The 17,514-nt window shown below is 41.9% G+C and overlaps 4 protein-coding genes across 6 annotated transcripts in view; 2 read left to right on the plus strand and 2 right to left on the minus strand.

Annotated features, from left to right (window-relative positions):
• Positions 1 to 962: 962 nt before the first annotated feature.
• Positions 963 to 8,397, minus strand: LOC118413241 (peroxiredoxin-like). The gene is made up of 7 exons (XM_035816473.1): positions 8,274 to 8,397; positions 8,076 to 8,142; positions 6,989 to 7,130; positions 6,181 to 6,314; positions 5,680 to 5,785; positions 5,020 to 5,185; positions 963 to 2,563 (listed from the first exon to the last, which is right to left on the minus strand). Exons 1-7 carry the CDS (start codon positions 8,310 to 8,312, stop codon positions 2,513 to 2,515), a joined length of 705 nt encoding a protein of 234 aa, XP_035672366.1. The 5' UTR covers positions 8,313 to 8,397; the 3' UTR covers positions 963 to 2,512.
• A 112-nt stretch (positions 8,398 to 8,509) lies between these two features.
• LOC118413242 (U6 snRNA-associated Sm-like protein LSm1) lies at positions 8,510 to 11,634 on the plus strand. The gene is made up of 4 exons (XM_035816476.1): positions 8,510 to 8,701; positions 9,030 to 9,098; positions 9,659 to 9,774; positions 10,593 to 11,634. Exons 1-4 carry the CDS (start codon positions 8,650 to 8,652, stop codon positions 10,761 to 10,763), a joined length of 408 nt encoding a protein of 135 aa, XP_035672369.1. The 5' UTR covers positions 8,510 to 8,649; the 3' UTR covers positions 10,764 to 11,634.
• A 29-nt stretch (positions 11,635 to 11,663) lies between these two features.
• LOC118413240 (kelch-like protein 38) lies at positions 11,664 to 16,451 on the minus strand. 3 transcript variants are annotated; one of them, XM_035816470.1, is made up of 3 exons: positions 16,359 to 16,451; positions 13,656 to 14,802; positions 11,664 to 13,076 (listed from the first exon to the last, which is right to left on the minus strand). In XM_035816470.1, the coding sequence occupies exons 2-3, from the start codon at positions 14,785 to 14,787 to the stop codon at positions 12,280 to 12,282; spliced, it is 1,929 nt and encodes a 642-aa protein (XP_035672363.1). In that variant the 5' UTR covers positions 14,788 to 14,802; positions 16,359 to 16,451; the 3' UTR covers positions 11,664 to 12,279. The 3 variants fall into 3 exon arrangements, with proteins under 3 accessions (XP_035672363.1, XP_035672365.1, XP_035672364.1); XM_035816472.1 differs by having other exon boundaries at positions 13,656 to 14,805; positions 16,359 to 16,403; XM_035816471.1 differs by having other exon boundaries at positions 16,272 to 16,386.
• A 135-nt stretch (positions 16,452 to 16,586) lies between these two features.
• LOC118414990 (rRNA N6-adenosine-methyltransferase ZCCHC4-like) overlaps positions 16,587 to 17,514 on the plus strand; it is an 18,796-nt gene continuing 17,868 nt past the window's right edge. The window contains exon 1 of the mRNA XM_035819358.1: positions 16,587 to 16,733. The gene's annotated coding sequence lies outside the window, so the exon portion shown is untranslated. The remainder of the gene's footprint in view (positions 16,734 to 17,514) is intronic.

Raw genomic sequence — 17,514 nt, forward strand, 5'->3', positions numbered from 1 at the left:
AAGACTGGTCTGTAACAAGTCTGCATACTAGTATCAAAGAAAGACTTCATACTATCCAGACCCACAGTTACATGTAGCTTATTATGAAAGGAAGTACAGTACCAGTATTTCCTTGTCGATAAAGTTGATCAGTTATGAAATGAAAACCATGTACCATGCTGCTTCATGTGCATTCAGATTAAGGTGTTCTTACATGTAAGTTAGAGACATGGTGGTTTTGAAAAAAAAATCCTGCTGACAGTGAGTCAGTGTATTGCTAAGTGTTCCTGTATTTAAAACACCCTCTGCCCATAGTACAGTACAAGGTACAGTGGATGACAGACAAAGAGCTGGGGTTGATACTGTTGTACCAAGAGTAACACAGTTAGTTATGAGGGAAGTGCAGTATTTAAAGTAACTATGACACTTGTCACAGTACAATGGTCAAGTGCTGTGTGTTGTTTAACACATTTTGGATGCATTCTTAAGAATTTATTACCAATTTTACACGTTTGGAATCTTCTGTAAGTTGTCTGGTATCATTATGCCTTGAGAGATGGTCAGGCTAGATCATCCCTACTTATCACCAGCATGAAAAATACATGGTGATCTTTGTGTTGATTTGTCTGTTATGTATAGATTTGTCTGTTATGTTGTTGTGCATATTGTAGGATGCTGAAAGCTGAGTCATCCATTGCATGTAAATATTTTGTGAAACATTTCTATCTCCAGCCTTTTATCATATCATGTATCAAGTTCATACAAAGCTTGTGTGATCCTGATGTTGAATAATTTGTATTTAGAATTTTGTACATTGTTGTTTGTATTTGAAAAATCTGTAGTTATTTAGAGGTCATGAGAGTCTTACATATTACAAAATCTTGGTTTACAATGTAGAAAAAAACATGTGTATGGTAAAATTCTCAAATCAAAAATCAACTGTCAATGAGGTTAAACCGAATGACTAGAAAAAATTTGTGTGATAACTATATTGTGTCGTTGTCAAATGTTATAACACAAGAGATTATACAAGCCACAAAAAATATAGTAAAGAGCACAAAACATGATTATAAACCATTGTCAGTAGCCCTCCAGTGCCAAAGAGAAAATCAGATGAAAAGAAAGATCATCCTATGAAGTGTTTTCCACAGTTCACCAGACTGCTTTGCTGAAATACATGCAAATTACATAACGGGACCTCTAAGAAGTAATATCTGAGGCATAAATTCAATTACCATCTAGAATTGCAGTAATTCAGTGCCATTGGAGTAGCATTAGTATGAAGAATCAAATTCAGTGGTACATGGTAGATCAGTGGCATTCTACAATATGGTGCCTACAAGACGCACTCCATCTTTTTGATTGATGAAATCAGCACTGATGCAAGACCATGGGTGCTTCTTGCTTTCTGAATTGTACATCACTTACATGTTATTAGCCTTTGTGGACATGGCTACAAAACATTACCTTGTAAGACGCCAGAGTCATGGCTTCTAGAGAACACAACTGTCAAGCCATTTCGCATACAGAATCACACACATTCACAAAGTCACAGTAAATGTGTACTGTTCTGTGTATGTGTTTACTATAGTAATTTACTTCAGCGCACTGACAGCAGAGATATTGAAGTGTAATGCTTGAGACAATGTGTAATGTTTCCAGATTGTTCTGGGTGCAATGTGGCTGTGCCACACAGTTTGTTACTTTGTTCTTATGTAAAGAAATATGGTTAAACTTACTTAAGTACGTTAAAAATGGAGAACTGTTGTGTAGTGTAGTGGAAATATTCACTTTGGGTGCAATGTTTGTGTTTGTTTAGTTCTAAAGAAAAGTTGTTCTTCTGCTTTTGCCATGATATTGTAAATGTGTTGTGTATCAATAAATGTTTCCAGTTGTATTTGATCTTTTGTTTTTCTCACTTTTTTAAGCGGGCACCAAATCGTGGCCAATGGTCACAATGGCCAGGTGGTCCTTATGTAGAGGTGGTCACTAGTACAGGTTTGACGGTAGTTTTATACCATCTATAAAACTTAACAATCAATGCAAAGAAAGACCACATGTGAGCTTGAAGAGACACCGTATATTGCATTTGTACTAGCCAACACATCACACAAATCCCAGCCATAATTTTGATACTATTAAAGCTCCATGATGTGACAACAAAAAAGTTTGGATAAATTTTATAGTAGGCTACATGATAATAGGTGCACAAAATATGACTACATTTTTGTACTTGACAGCTTCACTCAGTAACTTAGCACAAATTTGTCCAGTTTGATACAGTTTAGTCACGCAACACACAAGTGGCACAGCCTAGTTTCCCACTTTGTACAAACCTAGGTATTTATGTTCAAAGGTTGTACTATTCTTCCTGGTTTGCAAACTGTTAAATGTAAAATATTAGTCACAAGGTTAGGTAATACTTATGGGCTGTGACTTTATCAACGGCTTTACAAATGAATTGCTGGTGGGTGGGATGACATTTTTCCATCTACCTGCTGACAGTGATCCTGTGACTGCTCACCCCTGACATCTAGCTCGACTTGTCAAAATACTTCTTCGATCCCTTTGGATCTGGTTTGATCTACATGGAAGAAAGAGAAAACATTTTAGAGCTTTGCAAGTACTTGTTGTAAAATGATAATCATCAGTACACGGGAGACAAAAAAATTCCAAACCTAAAACACAACAATCTGTAATCCGAATCCTTTGTATTCACTACAGCTTAATAAATGAACTAAAAATAAATGTACTACATGTTTACAGTTAAGTTTGTATAAAGAAATTATTTGTCCATCTATCAGTAGAAATGAAATGAGTTTGGAAACCACAATACTTGGAATTTTTTTAATGTCTTGCTCAATTGTACTTTATCAATTATGCAAACTAGATTGATCACTTTCCGTCACTCTATTAAAAGTGAACTTGACTAGCATATGGAAAATTTGTAACTGTAAAAACAAAAATAGACCCACACAGCGTTCCCGCCAGGTTCTTGAAAGTATGCGTCCAAATATTTCTTAGGGGGGTATTGAGCGCCGGAGGCGCGAGACGAGCGCCGCAGGCGCTCGCATTCTAGGGGGGTCCGGGGGCATGCTCCCCCGGGAAAATTTGGATTTTCAAACCCTCTAAAACACAATTTCCCGCAATTTGAGAGGAAAATCATGCGCTTGAGATTGGATGTCGGTTTCCTCTTTTACTCCCGTAATTCAGTAATCGACAACCGCCCTCTCTCAAAAAATACACTATAGCACGGGGAATCAGCCGTCAGTGATCTGGCCCGGGTATAATTTCTCCAGACACGAAAATTTTTGGACTTTTTATGCTTCGCCACAGGGCTCTAGCCAGTTCGTCAGCCCATGGAAAAATTTTGCCAATTTCTTCCGTCATTGAATAAAAAAAATGTCGACCTCGTGCGATCGATATTGCGCCCTCCCTCATCAAATAGTTTTCCGAGACGATAAAATAACGACGACATCACACTCACGAATCGGTGGGGTTTTACAAGGCCGTGCCGTCATTTTCCACGAGCGTGCGTTTGTTTCCTGCGACCTCAGGTAACCCCGTTTTCGGCGTGAAATCTTTGGCTGGATTTATTTTTAAATAGACCAAGAACGTTATACATTACTCAAAGGAGGACGATCTGTTGCCTCTTTGGCAGTGATCAGTGCCGGGGTAGCCTTGAACTAGTTTCCAGAAAGACGTTCCAACGTGCTGGGCGCTGCGATCGACGGTCCGTCTTGGGAGGGGGGCGTGCCGCGCCATGTGCCACGGAGGCCAACGCCAGTGCACAGCCGACTTGATCGACGCTTGACAACAATATTGCGGCCCCTTTTCTGCCACAAATTTTGTCTTTTTGAAACAAAAGAAATTTTGGAAATAAGAAATAAAGTGTATAGTTTTGGATTCTTCACTTATTTACCGCGCACCGCTTTTTAAACTTGGATAAATGGGGAAACTTTAATAGTAAATTGTTAGCAGCTAGGGAAGAAACTTGCCAGACGACACGGGCGCCTACCAATATCACAAAACAACGTCACGTGCGCTAATACTCGGTAACTTTTGTATTTTCTCCGGTGACCAATGACAGAGTACATCATTACATTTATCAAACGCTGATCGGTTATTAAGATGATTGGATTTGGACCTGGTGGCCAATCTAGACTGCTTGGCGCCGGCGGCCTGTTGTCAAAGAAACCGACTGCCAATCAACTGCCCACAGCGTGAGAACTTTTGTTGAGATGTGCAACACTCGCGCAGAACAGTTTGTTTGTTCAATACTAGTATTAACCACAAATCTTTAACAAATACATGAAAATGAGGACAAGTAAGTATCATGTTAAAATCAGAATATAAAATCTGCATAAGATTTCTTCCAGTGTTACAGAATGCTGGCTGTCAGATGTAACGTTATTTCACGGACTACAAATAATTATATTGCGCAACGGACAGCTCAGATTGGCGCGTGGCTGGGTGTGTCGCACATGGGTCCGCTAGTTGTAAAACGTGCCGCGCTCCGCCCCATGGGATGACCGGAAAGTGAACAATTTGAAGTATAAATTGTAAAGGTAGGATTCCTTCTTATAAAGACAGATTTTTTTAAAGATTCCAGATACATTTTGTACACTGGTACAGGTCAGCCTTTCTTACAGATTTTTTATGGACGCATTCAGCCGAGCTGAGTGCGTCTTTCCAGAAAAAAATGCGTCCAAAAACGTAAAGACGTATGCCTGGCGGGAACGCTGGACCCACACCATACCTTTCATTGAATTACTAGTACAGTGTAGTACCCTTTTCCTCTCTCTCTCTCTCTCTCTCCATTGGCCCATAACCTACATTGTACGCTGTCATATCTGAAAAATGACTGGTTCTACCACCATCCAACACTACTTCCTGTCACAGGATATAGTCTACCATCCATGAACTCTACTTCCCGTCGCACCATATATACTGTAGTCTGAGCTTGAGCATAGTACATCTTACAACTTCTCATTTCGAAAACAACCAAGAATCTAGTGACCATTCTTAACAAGTTCTTACCGTGTCTCCGCCCGGCTGCCAGCCTGCAGGACACACCTCTCCGTGCTTCTCCACAAACTGGAAGGCCTGGATCAGCCGGATGGTTTCATCCACGGAGCGCCCCACGGGGAGGTCGTTCACACTCATGTGTCTGATGATCCCACGGGGATCAATGATGAACAGGCCCCTGTGGACAGGATTGGATCAATAATGAACATTCCCTTGTAGACAGGAAGGCAGCCCTCTTTAGGATAAAATAGAAATTTAGCAAATACAGTCTGAGGCAGGGTTGAAAATTGTGTGTACACTTTTAGCATACACAAAATAGATTCATAATTTCTTTGATAAAAAGTTAAAATGACCAGCTGCATTTCTTTATTCTGCAATACTTGTCCTAAATGCAGCAAAGTAAAGATAAGATTGTGTTGAAATTCCCTCTCTGTGCTCCTGTGAAGAAATACTCATCTCCATCTCATATGACTCTCATGAAGTGATCACTGAAGTTCCCCATCTGGTAGGGGTTAGATGTGCTTGCGCTTGTGTCTTTACAAACTACACCTGACAGATATGATTATAATGGAAGTCCCTGTCACTACAATGAATGATCTTTCCTTTTTTTCTTCCCTTTTCAAACCTTCATTTCAAACTTTACATCATTCTCTATCAAACTTGTCATCTTACCTGAGAGCAATCCCAGCATCCTCCAGCAGCACTCCATAGTCCCTTGCAATCTTCTTGTTAAAGTCAGACAGCAGTGCTATCTTCATCTCTCCCAGGCCTCCTTGCTGCAGGGATGGGTAAACAAGAATATGCTAGTAAGGTTATTAACCAAGGTGGCAACCTGAGTCAAAAGCCAGGTTACACCATCAACATTTCAGGTTACCTCACTTCCAAGTTACAAATGTATTCTTAAAATTAACCACTTATCCATGATCTTTTCTTCCAGTCACATGTAGCTACTTAAAAAATATGTTTTATCTCATCAAGAAATAAATGCAAAAGCTTATGCTCGTAGGTTTGGGGAAAATCGGTGTTCCAACTGCAAAATTTCAGGTTGCGCACTCTGCTACCTGCGTATAAAATTAAGTTGAGCCAAGAAAACTACTGTAACAGTTGCATTTGCAAGTGTGCAAGTGGGTATTTTGAGCGCTGGATGTATTAATATCATTCACTCCACATACTTCCTGGGAGTGTTGATCCATGCCAGATGACTGAAGTGTGAGTCCGTGGACACCCCCACCACCTCTGCCTTCAGCTTCTGGAACTCCTCAGCCTTCTCACTGAACGCAATGATCTCAGTCGGACACACAAACGTGCTGCCGGGAGGAAACAAACACTGTGATTCCAAGAATTTCCACCACACTTCATGTGTAGTGAAATGTTTCGACAAGTAAAGTCCAATTTCCTAGCTATTCAGATATGGCGGCAGAAAGTTTCACTAGCACAGTATATGAGCACCATATGAATTATGATAGCATAATTGTAGCAGTAGTATCTAATATAGACATAGCAAGACATTACGTAGGCTTATCAAAACATAGGTACATATTGAGAACAATGTCAAAAGAAGATTCACAGAGCACATAAATAACACAAAGAAAGCCACAGATAGACAATACCTTACTAATACTATCATCATAAAAAAATCCAGAAGTCACTTTCCATCAATACCAATTGGTAAACATTAAAATTTGTAGTCATATCACTTGTGACTTACAAATCCAGTGGATAAAACAAGAGGACTACATATTTTCCCTTGAAGTCTTGGAGACCGATTTCTTGAAACCCATTCCCAACTACAGCTGTACCCGTGAAGGCAGGTGCCTTGCAGGTGACAGCAGCAGCTACAGGCACAGGTGGCACTGGACACACACACAGAAATAACAAAGCTGATCAGCACTGGAAAAACACACAGCACACGTCTGTACCACACTGGTGTGATTCCCTCTGGCTAATCCAACCAGCTAACTAACTGTCTACAGGAACTTACAAGTCCAGGGGGTAGAACAGCAGCACCAGGTATCCATCCTTGAAGTCGACCAAGCTGATATCTTTGAATTCCCCGTTTACTACTGCTGTGCCTGTAAAGTCTGGTGCAGGCTGGGTAACTGCAGGGGCCTGTAAGCAGGAAGCTGCACACCAAGGAGAAGGAAGAGAAGGCCATGCAGGTCAAACATACACAGCCACGCAGAAATTCTAACTGCCAGCCCTTTTCAAATGATAATAAACTTGATTACGTTAAAAGAATGTTATTCATTGCCGAAATGATGCAATGCAATGGGTGCGGGAGCACAAAAGGTTTTATTACACCTGATCAGGACCAATAATGCTTTCAATTATTTTTATTGCTTGCCACCAAGCTGTGATGATATCAATTAGTTTTTTTTTTCTTGCATAGCCTAATACCAGCATCTTGTTAGTAACAGTGGGAGTCTAAGTTTCAAGCCAAGCTAAAGCAATAAATCGAAGCACCTTCCCCGCCAACATAAAGACCAACACAAGCTTGGATCATGGACAGCCACAGCAGGGCAAGGGTTACCTGACAAAAACACTTTATTTGTACATGTTTGTTATTGAAAAGCCATGATTGCTTTACTAGACTTATTGAGAACTTGCAAGGAAAACAACTCCACACCACGGTGCACTCATACAGGTGCAGATCTCATCTCTATCTGTTGAATCCTTCTGATGACGAAGCTGCTCTGAATGATACCCACAACCCCCAATCTCCAAGCAGAGGTTGGAAGGCAAAATTGTGACATTTTTGTACATTTGTAGCTCCCCAATTCTGTTACAACAGCCTCCCACAGAGAACTGTAGTGATTGCCACTCTCACCCCAGTGACTGAGTGAGGGCTAACAGAGTTGCGGGCAGTCTAACATCTGCTTGGAGATGACTGATGTAACATGGGAAATTTAGCTATGATCTATCTAGCCTCGACCTCTATGTGTTGATATTCGCCATGTTGATGAAGTATGTTGTTTTATTTTGGTATTCCATATAAGGTCTAGAGGACGTGAGAAGATGCACGATTTAGGTGATAAACTAATTATCCTATAAAAGGGAACATGCATCACCTGAGCTGAAGGCGTGTTTGTGTGACCCCTGCGTGGCCGCACAACTCAGCCGGCTCACCGCCCCAACCTGCACAAAAACAACACTGTCAGTTCACATATTCGTCACCACATCATCACACTGAGAACACATTTCATGCAGGATGAGAGTTTAGATCTGATGTAGCTGTATAAAACAGAGAAATCGTGTGACACCCTTACCCCTCGCCGGAATCCTAACCGCAGGAGAGTCGCCATCATGGAGCTGTCTGGAACAATCTGGGGTAATACACTATGTATGAGGGGGTGGAATTTCTATTCAAATATCTTTAAAAGATTATTACTGAAAGTTAAACATACAAAATAACAAGAAAATATTACATTAAAGTACATAGTACCGTAAATATAGATATAAAGGATATATATTATTGATGTAGTGTTTTGCTACGGAGGAAGAACTAATATAGTCCCTTTCAGCATAATGGTAACGTTATATTGCTAAGGTCAAAGAGCATGGCTCTGGGCAAGGGATAGTTCATAGTTTTTGGGGTTGAGCATTTAACGTTTCTTGTCGGTGTCCGCAATTGTATAAGTAGCCATGACAATGAACTACATGCCAGGGACAGCTAGCCTCATAGAGGAAATTGATAGTAAGTCTTAAGCTGCATTACTGTTCAATACAAAGACAGAAACACGGGCATGGGGAGTTGAGTCGCCCCCCTCCCCATTATTTCATTCTCAGTGGTATGCTTACTCATGAATTTACCTGAAATACCAAATGTGTTGTACGTAGATTCGCTATTGAGTTAGGGTCATGGTTAATTTTGACAATAGAATGAGATAAGATCACGGTTGCATTCTAGCAGAAATTGTTTATGAAAATGATATTGATAATGTAGTGAATTAGATGATTTTGACATTCCTGACATGAAACTCTTTATTCTTTCAAAATTAATTTCACAAGTGATTTTCTTGCAGAGAAACTGTTGGTTGTCCTCAGGGATGGGCGAACTCTCATCGGCTATCTGCGCAGTATAGACCAGTTTGGTGAGTACTAGTATAACCTATGTCTGGTGTAGCTGCGGCGACTGTTGACATACTTCTTTTGCTTGCAGTCTTTTACATGATAGGGCTATTAAATGAGACTGCAAACAAAAACAGCCCATCAACAGTCTCTGCAGCTATGTCTAGTGTTGCCTGCCTTACATTGTGAGTCTATGCACTATGTCAATGCTGTCTTCTTGCTTAGCTCTATCTGGGTGTACAGAAAGTGCTAGGCTTTCTACCAGACTTATACTGTGATTTTGCGAGTATTATCATAAGGCCTAAAATACAATGTTAGGATCATATGTTTCTTAGTGGTGGATCATGTGATTTTTTGTTTCCTGTAAGGATCGTATGTTTCTTAGTAGTTGATCGTATGAATTAAGTAAGGATCATATGAATAAAGGCACCCCTGGCAACTGGTATACAACTGATCTACTTCCCAAGGTCAATACTGGCTGGATACCAGATGTACTAGATGTGCCTAAACATTGCTACATAGCAATGTTGTAAAGTCCATGGAAAGTAGGTAGTTTTACCTCCTCTACTTATTTTGAACACAGCAAACCTGGTGCTCCACAAGACAATAGAGCGCATCCATGTTGGGAAACAGTACGGAGACATTCCACGGGGGATATTTGTTGTGCGAGGAGAGAATGTGGTCTTGCTGGGGGAGATAGTAAGTATAGACACTATTGGGGGTATGGAAACTTCAGGGGTACAGACAGTACAGGGGTACAGACACTACAGCAAGGGGTACAGACACTACTGGGGGGTACTGACACAACTGGGGTTACGGACACTACATGGGTACAGACACTACAGGGGTACAGACACAACTGGGTGTATGGACACTACAGGGGTATGGACACTACGGGGGGTACGGACACAACTGGGAGTACGGACACTACAGTGGTATGAACACTCTTGGGGATAAGGACACCACAAGGCATGAATACTACAGGGGTATGAGCAGTACAGGGGGTACGGACAGTACAGGGGGTATGGACAGTACAGGGGGTATGGACAGTACAGGGGGTACGGACAGTACAGGGGGTATGGACAGTACAGGGGGTATGGACAGTACAGGGGGTATGGACAGTACAGGGGGTATGGACACTAGGGGTATGAACACTTCAGGGGGTACAGAGACTACAGACACTACGCCTACGGTCTTTAATTTGTTCAGATGTGCTTTTGGTGGATACATGACATCACAACAGGGGGTACAAATACTCCAGGGGGTACAGATGCTACAGGGGGTACGGAACCAACAGGGGTACTTGCAGTACAGGGGGTATGGACACAATAGGGGGTATGGACACTACAGGGGTACTTAATAACAGTACAGGGGGTATGGACACTACAGGGGGTGCAGACACTACATGGGGTACGGACACCACGGGTATGAACACCACAGGGGGTACGGACACTTATAAGTGGGTACACAGTCTTGGATACATGTGGGTGGATACATGTACTGTACTTCCTCCCCAGGATCTAGACAACGAGAACAAACTCCCGCTGCAGCAGGTATCTATTGATGAGATTCTGGAGGCCCAGCGGACGGAGCAGCTGGCCAAGCAGGAGGAGGAGAAGGCCAAGGTCAAGGCCATGAGGGAGCGAGGACTCCAGCCTCAACCATCAGGCATGCAGGAGGAGTTCTGAGTCACCATAAGTTGTGCAGCCTGGTGTCTAGCTGAAGTCTGTAGCCTGGAAACCAGACTTGTACAGGACAAGTTGTAGACATCATCATAGACCCTGTATCCAGTCTTTACAGCTGTGGTCCACAGCCTGGTAACAAGGCTTGTACAGCAAAGGTCTAATTCTCAACAGTTACTCCTGTTGGATGTGGACTCAAATTTTACATGGCTAGACATGAGGTATTAGATACTAAGGAGACAGACTTATCTTTATTTTTGTATCAACTTTGGTTTGAAATTCTCTGGACAAAAATACCAAAACAGGGGAAGCTATCTTACCAGGTATTCAGTACCACTACAGACAGACAGATGTAGGTTACAATATAAAACTTGTGTTGGGGAGGACTTTACAGTCATAACATAAGGCACACAGGAGTCCCTGTCACCATCGATTATGATTAGAGACAACCCTTTTTGTTTGTATGAACTTCTATTTTTGGTTATAAATACTATGAAGTACATTTCAGTTTTTGATAAATTGTGAACATCAAAAGTAAGGTACATGTATTGTATCTCTGATATGTTTATTGTTTAAAGTAGACAGGATGTTCCTATCATCTATTTGCTTGCTATTATCAAGGACGTTACATCAGATCTATTGGTTGAAAGTACATAGATATTTGGAAAATGATAATTATTCCTTTGAAAATGTTTGCTACAGTATGATGCAACTTCAAAGCCCATTCTTGCTTAGAGACCTGTTGTTCTTGGTTTATAACAAAGAATGTTTATTTGACAGTGGTACTTTATTCATTACTAGTGCTATCAGCCACAGGCAAACTACCATTAAGCACAGGAATAACACTACGCCTTTTCTATCAGGTTTTCATTAGAAGCAAATAAAAGCTAAGATGAAAAGCATATGACTGTTTGATTGTTTTATTTTTACTACACCATTTTACTGAACATAATGTAACTACAGTAACAAGAGCTACATGAAAGAAAGAAGCTACATTTTGCAAACATCTGTTTCTCATCTTTACAGTTTTATGGTTATCAGTAAACATGAACTTGGCTACAAAAGCTATATGAATGAAAGAAGCTACATTATGCATCTTTACCTCTTTATAGTTATAAGTAAAACGTGAACTGTGAGATAAACAGTAACTATTAGTATATGTGTATGTACAGTGGTAAAAAGTGTGTATAAGTACATTTTGAGAGAGTGACACTATTTCATTGGATGTTTTCATACATCTAGAAGACCTCTACGTACCACTAAGTACACTTTGTTTTACTGTTCCTCTACGTGTGAAGAACACACAGGTATGTGACATTAGTACGTAAATCATTCTGTCCCTCTGCTACTCTAGTCTTCAGATCTGCTAGTTACATCATTGGTCATCAGAGAAAATGTTAACAAAAGGGGCTCCAGCTAAAAAAATATGGTATGGTTTCAAATAGCCTGACTAAAATCGTGCTCCTAGCTGCCTTACACGGGCTATGGTTTCAAAATAGATTCTGAGAGAGACTGTGTAACTTCAATCAAAAGAATACTGTATTGCTGGATAGACTGCACAGCCAAAGCCAAACACCCTTCCCCAGTAAGACCTCAGGTTGTCATGTGAACTGTCAAACCAGACCCACGTTTCTGACTCAGCATCATACCGCTCTGTGGGTAGGTCATACAGTTTGGTTTCGTCGTTGTTAGCGACATCCTTTCCGCCAAATACATACACCTTTCCACTCAGGACCGCTACCCCGTGGAAGGCCCGTGGATAGCGCAGGCCTGCCAGTGTGCTGACCTGTGCAGTGTGTGGGATATATTCCAACACACCAGACCACAACTCCCCACCCACCACTAAAATCCTGTCCCCCAGAACTGCAGCAGCTGACCCCTTATTGGCCACCAGGACAGACTCCGTCTTTGTCCACGCGTTGTTCTTCGGGTCGTAACACTGTATCCATGGCAATGGCTCCTCCCTCCAGTACCTCTCCCCTCCAAACACATAGATCTTCCCCTGATAAACACAAGATGCTGCCTGACTGAAGCCCTCAAGAGCTCGCTTCCGTTTTCGTAATGGCTCCATGGTCACCAGATCCCAAGCCTCAATCTCCCTGATGCCCATGCCAGATGAGCCACCACCAAATATGTACAGGACGTTGTTGATGACAGCTGAGCCGTGGTAAGAGCGCTGTTCGCACATGCTGTCCTGGAACTGCCATGTCTGTGAGGTGAGGTTGAAGCACCAAAGAGCGGTACAGGTACCCATGTCTCCATCACCTCCAGTTAGGAGCAATTTGTCTTCCCACACAGCAACGCTACAACCAGTTAGACCTGGAACAATAAATGTTAACTAAATCATTCACCGTAATCTGTTTATATGCTTGGCCATGCATCTGTTCATTAACTCAATCAGGTACATGTATATCTACAAGGACAGTCCAATAAATATTTTCCTCTGCACACTTCAGGTTACTGTAGAGGACCGAAATTGCCTGTGTTAAAAAATATACATCTTCATAAACGTCATGTCTATTTTCGTGTCTGAACTTTTACGGTTAAGCTATACGGCAGAGTAGAGGTTATTTAGCGAGCTATAATTATTATAGCGTTCAAAGCTAGATGAAGTCCATGAGCTACCAGAAACCATTAAATTACCCCCACAGCATATTCAGAATACAAGGTATAAAACCCAGAAGGTCTACTGCAGTACCATAGAGAGCCAACAAGGGGGGGGGGGGGGGGTTGGCAATAATTAAACCTGTCCTTTGTTTTGCTGGCACCTGCCAATATACAAAAAATCATCAAGATCCATCTGCAACTTATCAATCAAGTGATGAGGCTTACACGCACAAATACATACACAGATTTGAAAACATGATATTCAAAGTTGTGAAAGGAGGTCTTTGTTACCTGTATCAGGGAGATCAACTGCATAGGTGTCCAGGAAGTCATCTCCCCACTTGGGACAGAATAAACTAATGTCAGTTATAAAGAATCTTCTGTCATAGCCCCCGAATTCTGGTGACAAATTACTGTTTGGCTTTAGGTGTTTCTCCCCTGCTGCAAGAACAGCATACTCCTCTTCAGTGAATCTTTCTGGCCGATCAGTTCTACTGTGAGAACTTGGTCTGGGCAGACTTTCCTTGATAACCGATACCTCCTCCTCAGATAGGCCATCAAAGTTCACATTCTGCTCTATCTGTTTGTCAATGCTTTCTGCCCAGTCCTGCTGTTGTTCTGTAGGTTGTAGCTGCTCAGTTGTGGTGAGATGCAGCTGTGACAGCAAGTTAGGCAGCACATTTCTCCTGCTGTCTCTGTCATGGGTGTACCATCTCACCACCATGTTCACTGCTTCCGCAGGTGTGGTATGGAGAAACTTGGATGACATGTACCGACACATGTATGCATCGTTAAGAGATAAGAGAGCATCCCCAGTACATAGGTCTTTAAAGCTGCGGACTGCCACAGCTTCGGCCTTGCTTGCCAGTTCACTACACCCCAGCATGTCAGCTAGAACCCACATCTCCAGACAGTTGGTCACACAGATGTGGTGGCCCAGGTACTCACAGCATATCTCCTGCACACGCTCAAACTGAAGCATGCACGCCGCCTCCAGGAGACTGCTAGCATTCTTCAATGTCAAAGTCATCTCTCCCGTATACAGAAACGACACCAGCTCTGCCATGATGTCCACCTCAATGTGGTCAAATGTGACTTTATTCTCTTTACTTTCCCTCATATCAGTGGAGAACATAGTTTGGAAATAAGGATTGGTGGCAAGCACAACTTTGTGGCATGGTAAGGTCTTGCCCTTCGCACAGATGAGAGTGATGTCAGTAAACTCCTCAGCTTTCCGCAGGCGGTTCAGTGCTGTTGGAAGCTGCTGATCCCGTGTCCAGTCTTTCACCATGTAGGTGGTGTTGGCTGTGCTGGATTCTCCGGGTGGTCTCTTGAACCGGAAGGTTGCCTTGCTGCAGAACTCACAGACTTTTTCTTGTTTCTCACATGGACGGGCACAATAGCTGCACCTCCTGCCAGACATGACTGCTTCTGTACCCTTGTATTGTGGGGGGAAAGGAGAGAATTAACACTAATGTTACATGTTGACGTTTGTAACTTTCATTCAACAGTTACATGTTATATGTTGTGTATGTTATGTGTCCAAGTGTAATTATTATTCCTGGAAGAGTAGATGTTGCAGACTGTGATAAGCCGTCAACAACTAAAGGTCAATAAACAATAAAAAAATAAACAAACACAAGCCAATTGCTTACTTAGCATTTTCTTTTATGTCACATTTAATAATAACGTCAAAACTAAAATTCCGTCTAAATAAAAATTTTGTTGGTGTAATAAAGGAGTAGAAACAGAAATAAACCGATATCCTGACTCCCAGGATTCGAACCCATGCCGAATCCAGACCGCCATATCACAGACCCAGCAACGCAAACCACTACGCTACAAAAGGCTGACAGCCGTTTGGCATGGCACAGGGGCACACCCTGATGTTAAAGAAATCAGCCGCAAATGAGGCGCGTGGCGCATTTACGACATACATGTAAGGGGAAAATGGCGTCCCAATTGGCCCATTTAAACCTCCCGCCAAACTGGACCTCCAATTAAAGCCCTGTCCTTTGCAGACATGTGCATTTGGTTGTTTTCCGTCGAGATATGATCGGGGAAAGCGCCATTTTTGGAAGGGAGAAATTTGCCGCAAGGAAAGTCAATTTTTGAATTTTCACAGGATTTTTTGGACATGGGAATGTTCAGAAGTCCCATAACTTTCAAAAATTGTAGAAAAAGTTCACCAACACGTTGCAACTGGAGATAAAAAAGCAAATTGTGGGTGAATTTGTTGTCAACAACATGGTGAAAACCGCATGCAACGCGCTGGTGTTTATTTTAGGCAAGTTGAAGTGTAAGGCCATACCTTCGGCATTCTCCCTTGATGTAGGCAAGGAGCTTTTATCAGATAAAGCTCCTTGATGTAGGCAAGGTAGGCCACACTTTGTTGGGAAAATGTATACTTTGAGATGTAATTCGCATATAACGTTATTTGTCATAGTATCGACTTTTTCGGGTAGAGTAGTTAATTTCCAACCATTTAGAGCCAGATTACGGGAGCCGGGAGCCCTAATGACACCCATGACAAGCCGCGTGCGGCTCGGTAAATTGAGTCCAGCTGGCCCACGCCGTGCCATGGCGGGAACGCTTTATCCGCCCGCGCGCGGCTCGTCAATAGGACTATAAGCCCCGCGACACCTTTTCTGTCCGGGATAACATACAGGATCCGATGCATAATTTCTTAGTTGGGAGAGAGGCCAGATGCTTTTCCACCAAGAAGTTTGTCCGATTTTAGCAGGTAGGATAAAAAATCCACCGCCGGGAGCAAATGCATCAATGACCCCAAATTATTTTGTTGATGTTTCCCTGTGATATGCATGGTCATTTGGCGGCAGAATGCAAGTAGGGGAACTTGGCTATGGCTAGGGTTATATGAAAGAAGTAACATTAGATGTAACCTACAAGTTGTAGATGGAAGTCTGGAAAGTTTAAGACAACACAAGGACCTTATATAAACGTCTTTGAACAACAGTAACGTTACACACTTACCTATGGCTGCTGCTGGCATGTGGCTGGTGCTTTCCCTTTCTTCAACTTCTGGCTATACCACTTGTTTCACAACGTAGGGGGGAAAGGTCCAATACTATATTAAAAAAGACTACAAAATTCTAAATCAAGCTATTATCAAATGCCAATAAAAGATGATTTAAGATTTTTAAATACGTAACGTTGATACCATAATTTCTAGGATTTCTTACCTTGTATATTAACCTATGATTATTGTATTCTCCCTTTGCGATATTGGGCTATTCTAAAAGGTCAGAAGGTTACAAACATGGTTGCCATTGGACAAACTTTTCTGTCGTGAGATTTTTAAGTCCGCAGTTTTGCTCGTAGAGGCTACGGCGTGAGTGTATTTAACAGGTAAGTGTCTGTGTGGTTACCATGTCATTGTTACTGTTCTATCAGGCTGGAAATCCCTGTCTTTTGGCTGCAGGAAGCGGAACTCCTGACTTGTGTATAAGGGGGAGGGGGGCAAAAATGGTTCTTCACACGTGCACCTTGCTTCTATGCACGATGACTTATAATTTTGAAGTCCTTGATTTCACTCATACATTCTCCACCGTTGTAGACACCGGAGGTGTGACGTCTAGGGTGAATAGTTTTCTTTGCATCAAATTTGCAGTTCGCGGGGATTTGATTTGGCCAAGGATTTGGCTCAGTGTTTGCCGTGCTTTTGAGTTGGTGGTAGCGCCATGCCGTGAAATTCAATGCATTTACAGTACTTAACTTGTACATCATTCACAGTACATTCACAGTACTTACTGTTTCCTGTGATGGAAATCCCAGCACCTCCACGAACTGCCAGTTGTAAACCACTAATACTGGTTACTCAACAAGGCTGCTAGCCTACAAACTGACAGAACAGTCCACATTTGATTTTGACAGTGCTGGCATAATCAACTGTCACTGATCTAACCTTATCTATACATATGAATACGTAGTACAATGCTACCTTTCTACAATCGTGTTATACAGTAGGTCTTATAGAGAAATCAATGAATTGTGAACTAAAAAAAAAAGGTTTATTGTATGTATTTGTGTGTCTTCACCGTGGCAAGTACCTAAAAGTCAAACATTTCATTATTGTAAATTATACTGTGACAATCTATGATAAGCCTTCTGCACATTAGTTAGGACGCAT

This window comes from Branchiostoma floridae, chromosome 4 (genome assembly GCF_000003815.2).
Source record: "Branchiostoma floridae strain S238N-H82 chromosome 4, Bfl_VNyyK, whole genome shotgun sequence".
Lineage (NCBI taxonomy): Eukaryota > Metazoa > Chordata > Leptocardii > Amphioxiformes > Branchiostomatidae > Branchiostoma > Branchiostoma floridae.

Coding starts and splice junctions, on each gene's coding strand:
- LOC118413241 (XM_035816473.1), bottom strand. CDS start 8,312: ATGATGGCGACTCTCCTGCGGTTAGGATTCCGGCGAGGG. Junction 7,131..8,075: donor CAAACACGCCTTCAGCTCAG/GTGATGCATGTT, acceptor CTTGGTGTGCAG/CTTCCTGCTTACAGGCCCCT. Junction 5,786..6,180: donor ATGGATCAACACTCCCAGGA/AGTATGTGGAGT, acceptor ACCCATCCCTGC/AGCAAGGAGGCCTGGGAGAG.
- LOC118413242 (XM_035816476.1), top strand. CDS start 8,650: ATGACAATGAACTACATGCCAGGGACAGCTAGCCTCATAGAGGAAATT. Junction 8,702..9,029: donor CCTCATAGAGGAAATTGATA/GTAAGTCTTAAG, acceptor ATTTTCTTGCAG/AGAAACTGTTGGTTGTCCTC. Junction 9,775..10,592: donor TGGTCTTGCTGGGGGAGATA/GTAAGTATAGAC, acceptor CTTCCTCCCCAG/GATCTAGACAACGAGAACAA.
- LOC118413240 (XM_035816470.1), bottom strand. CDS start 14,787: ATGTCTGGCAGGAGGTGCAGCTATTGTGCCCGTCCATGTGAGAAACAA. Junction 13,077..13,655: donor AGTTGATCTCCCTGATACAG/GTAACAAAGACC, acceptor TTATTGTTCCAG/GTCTAACTGGTTGTAGCGTT.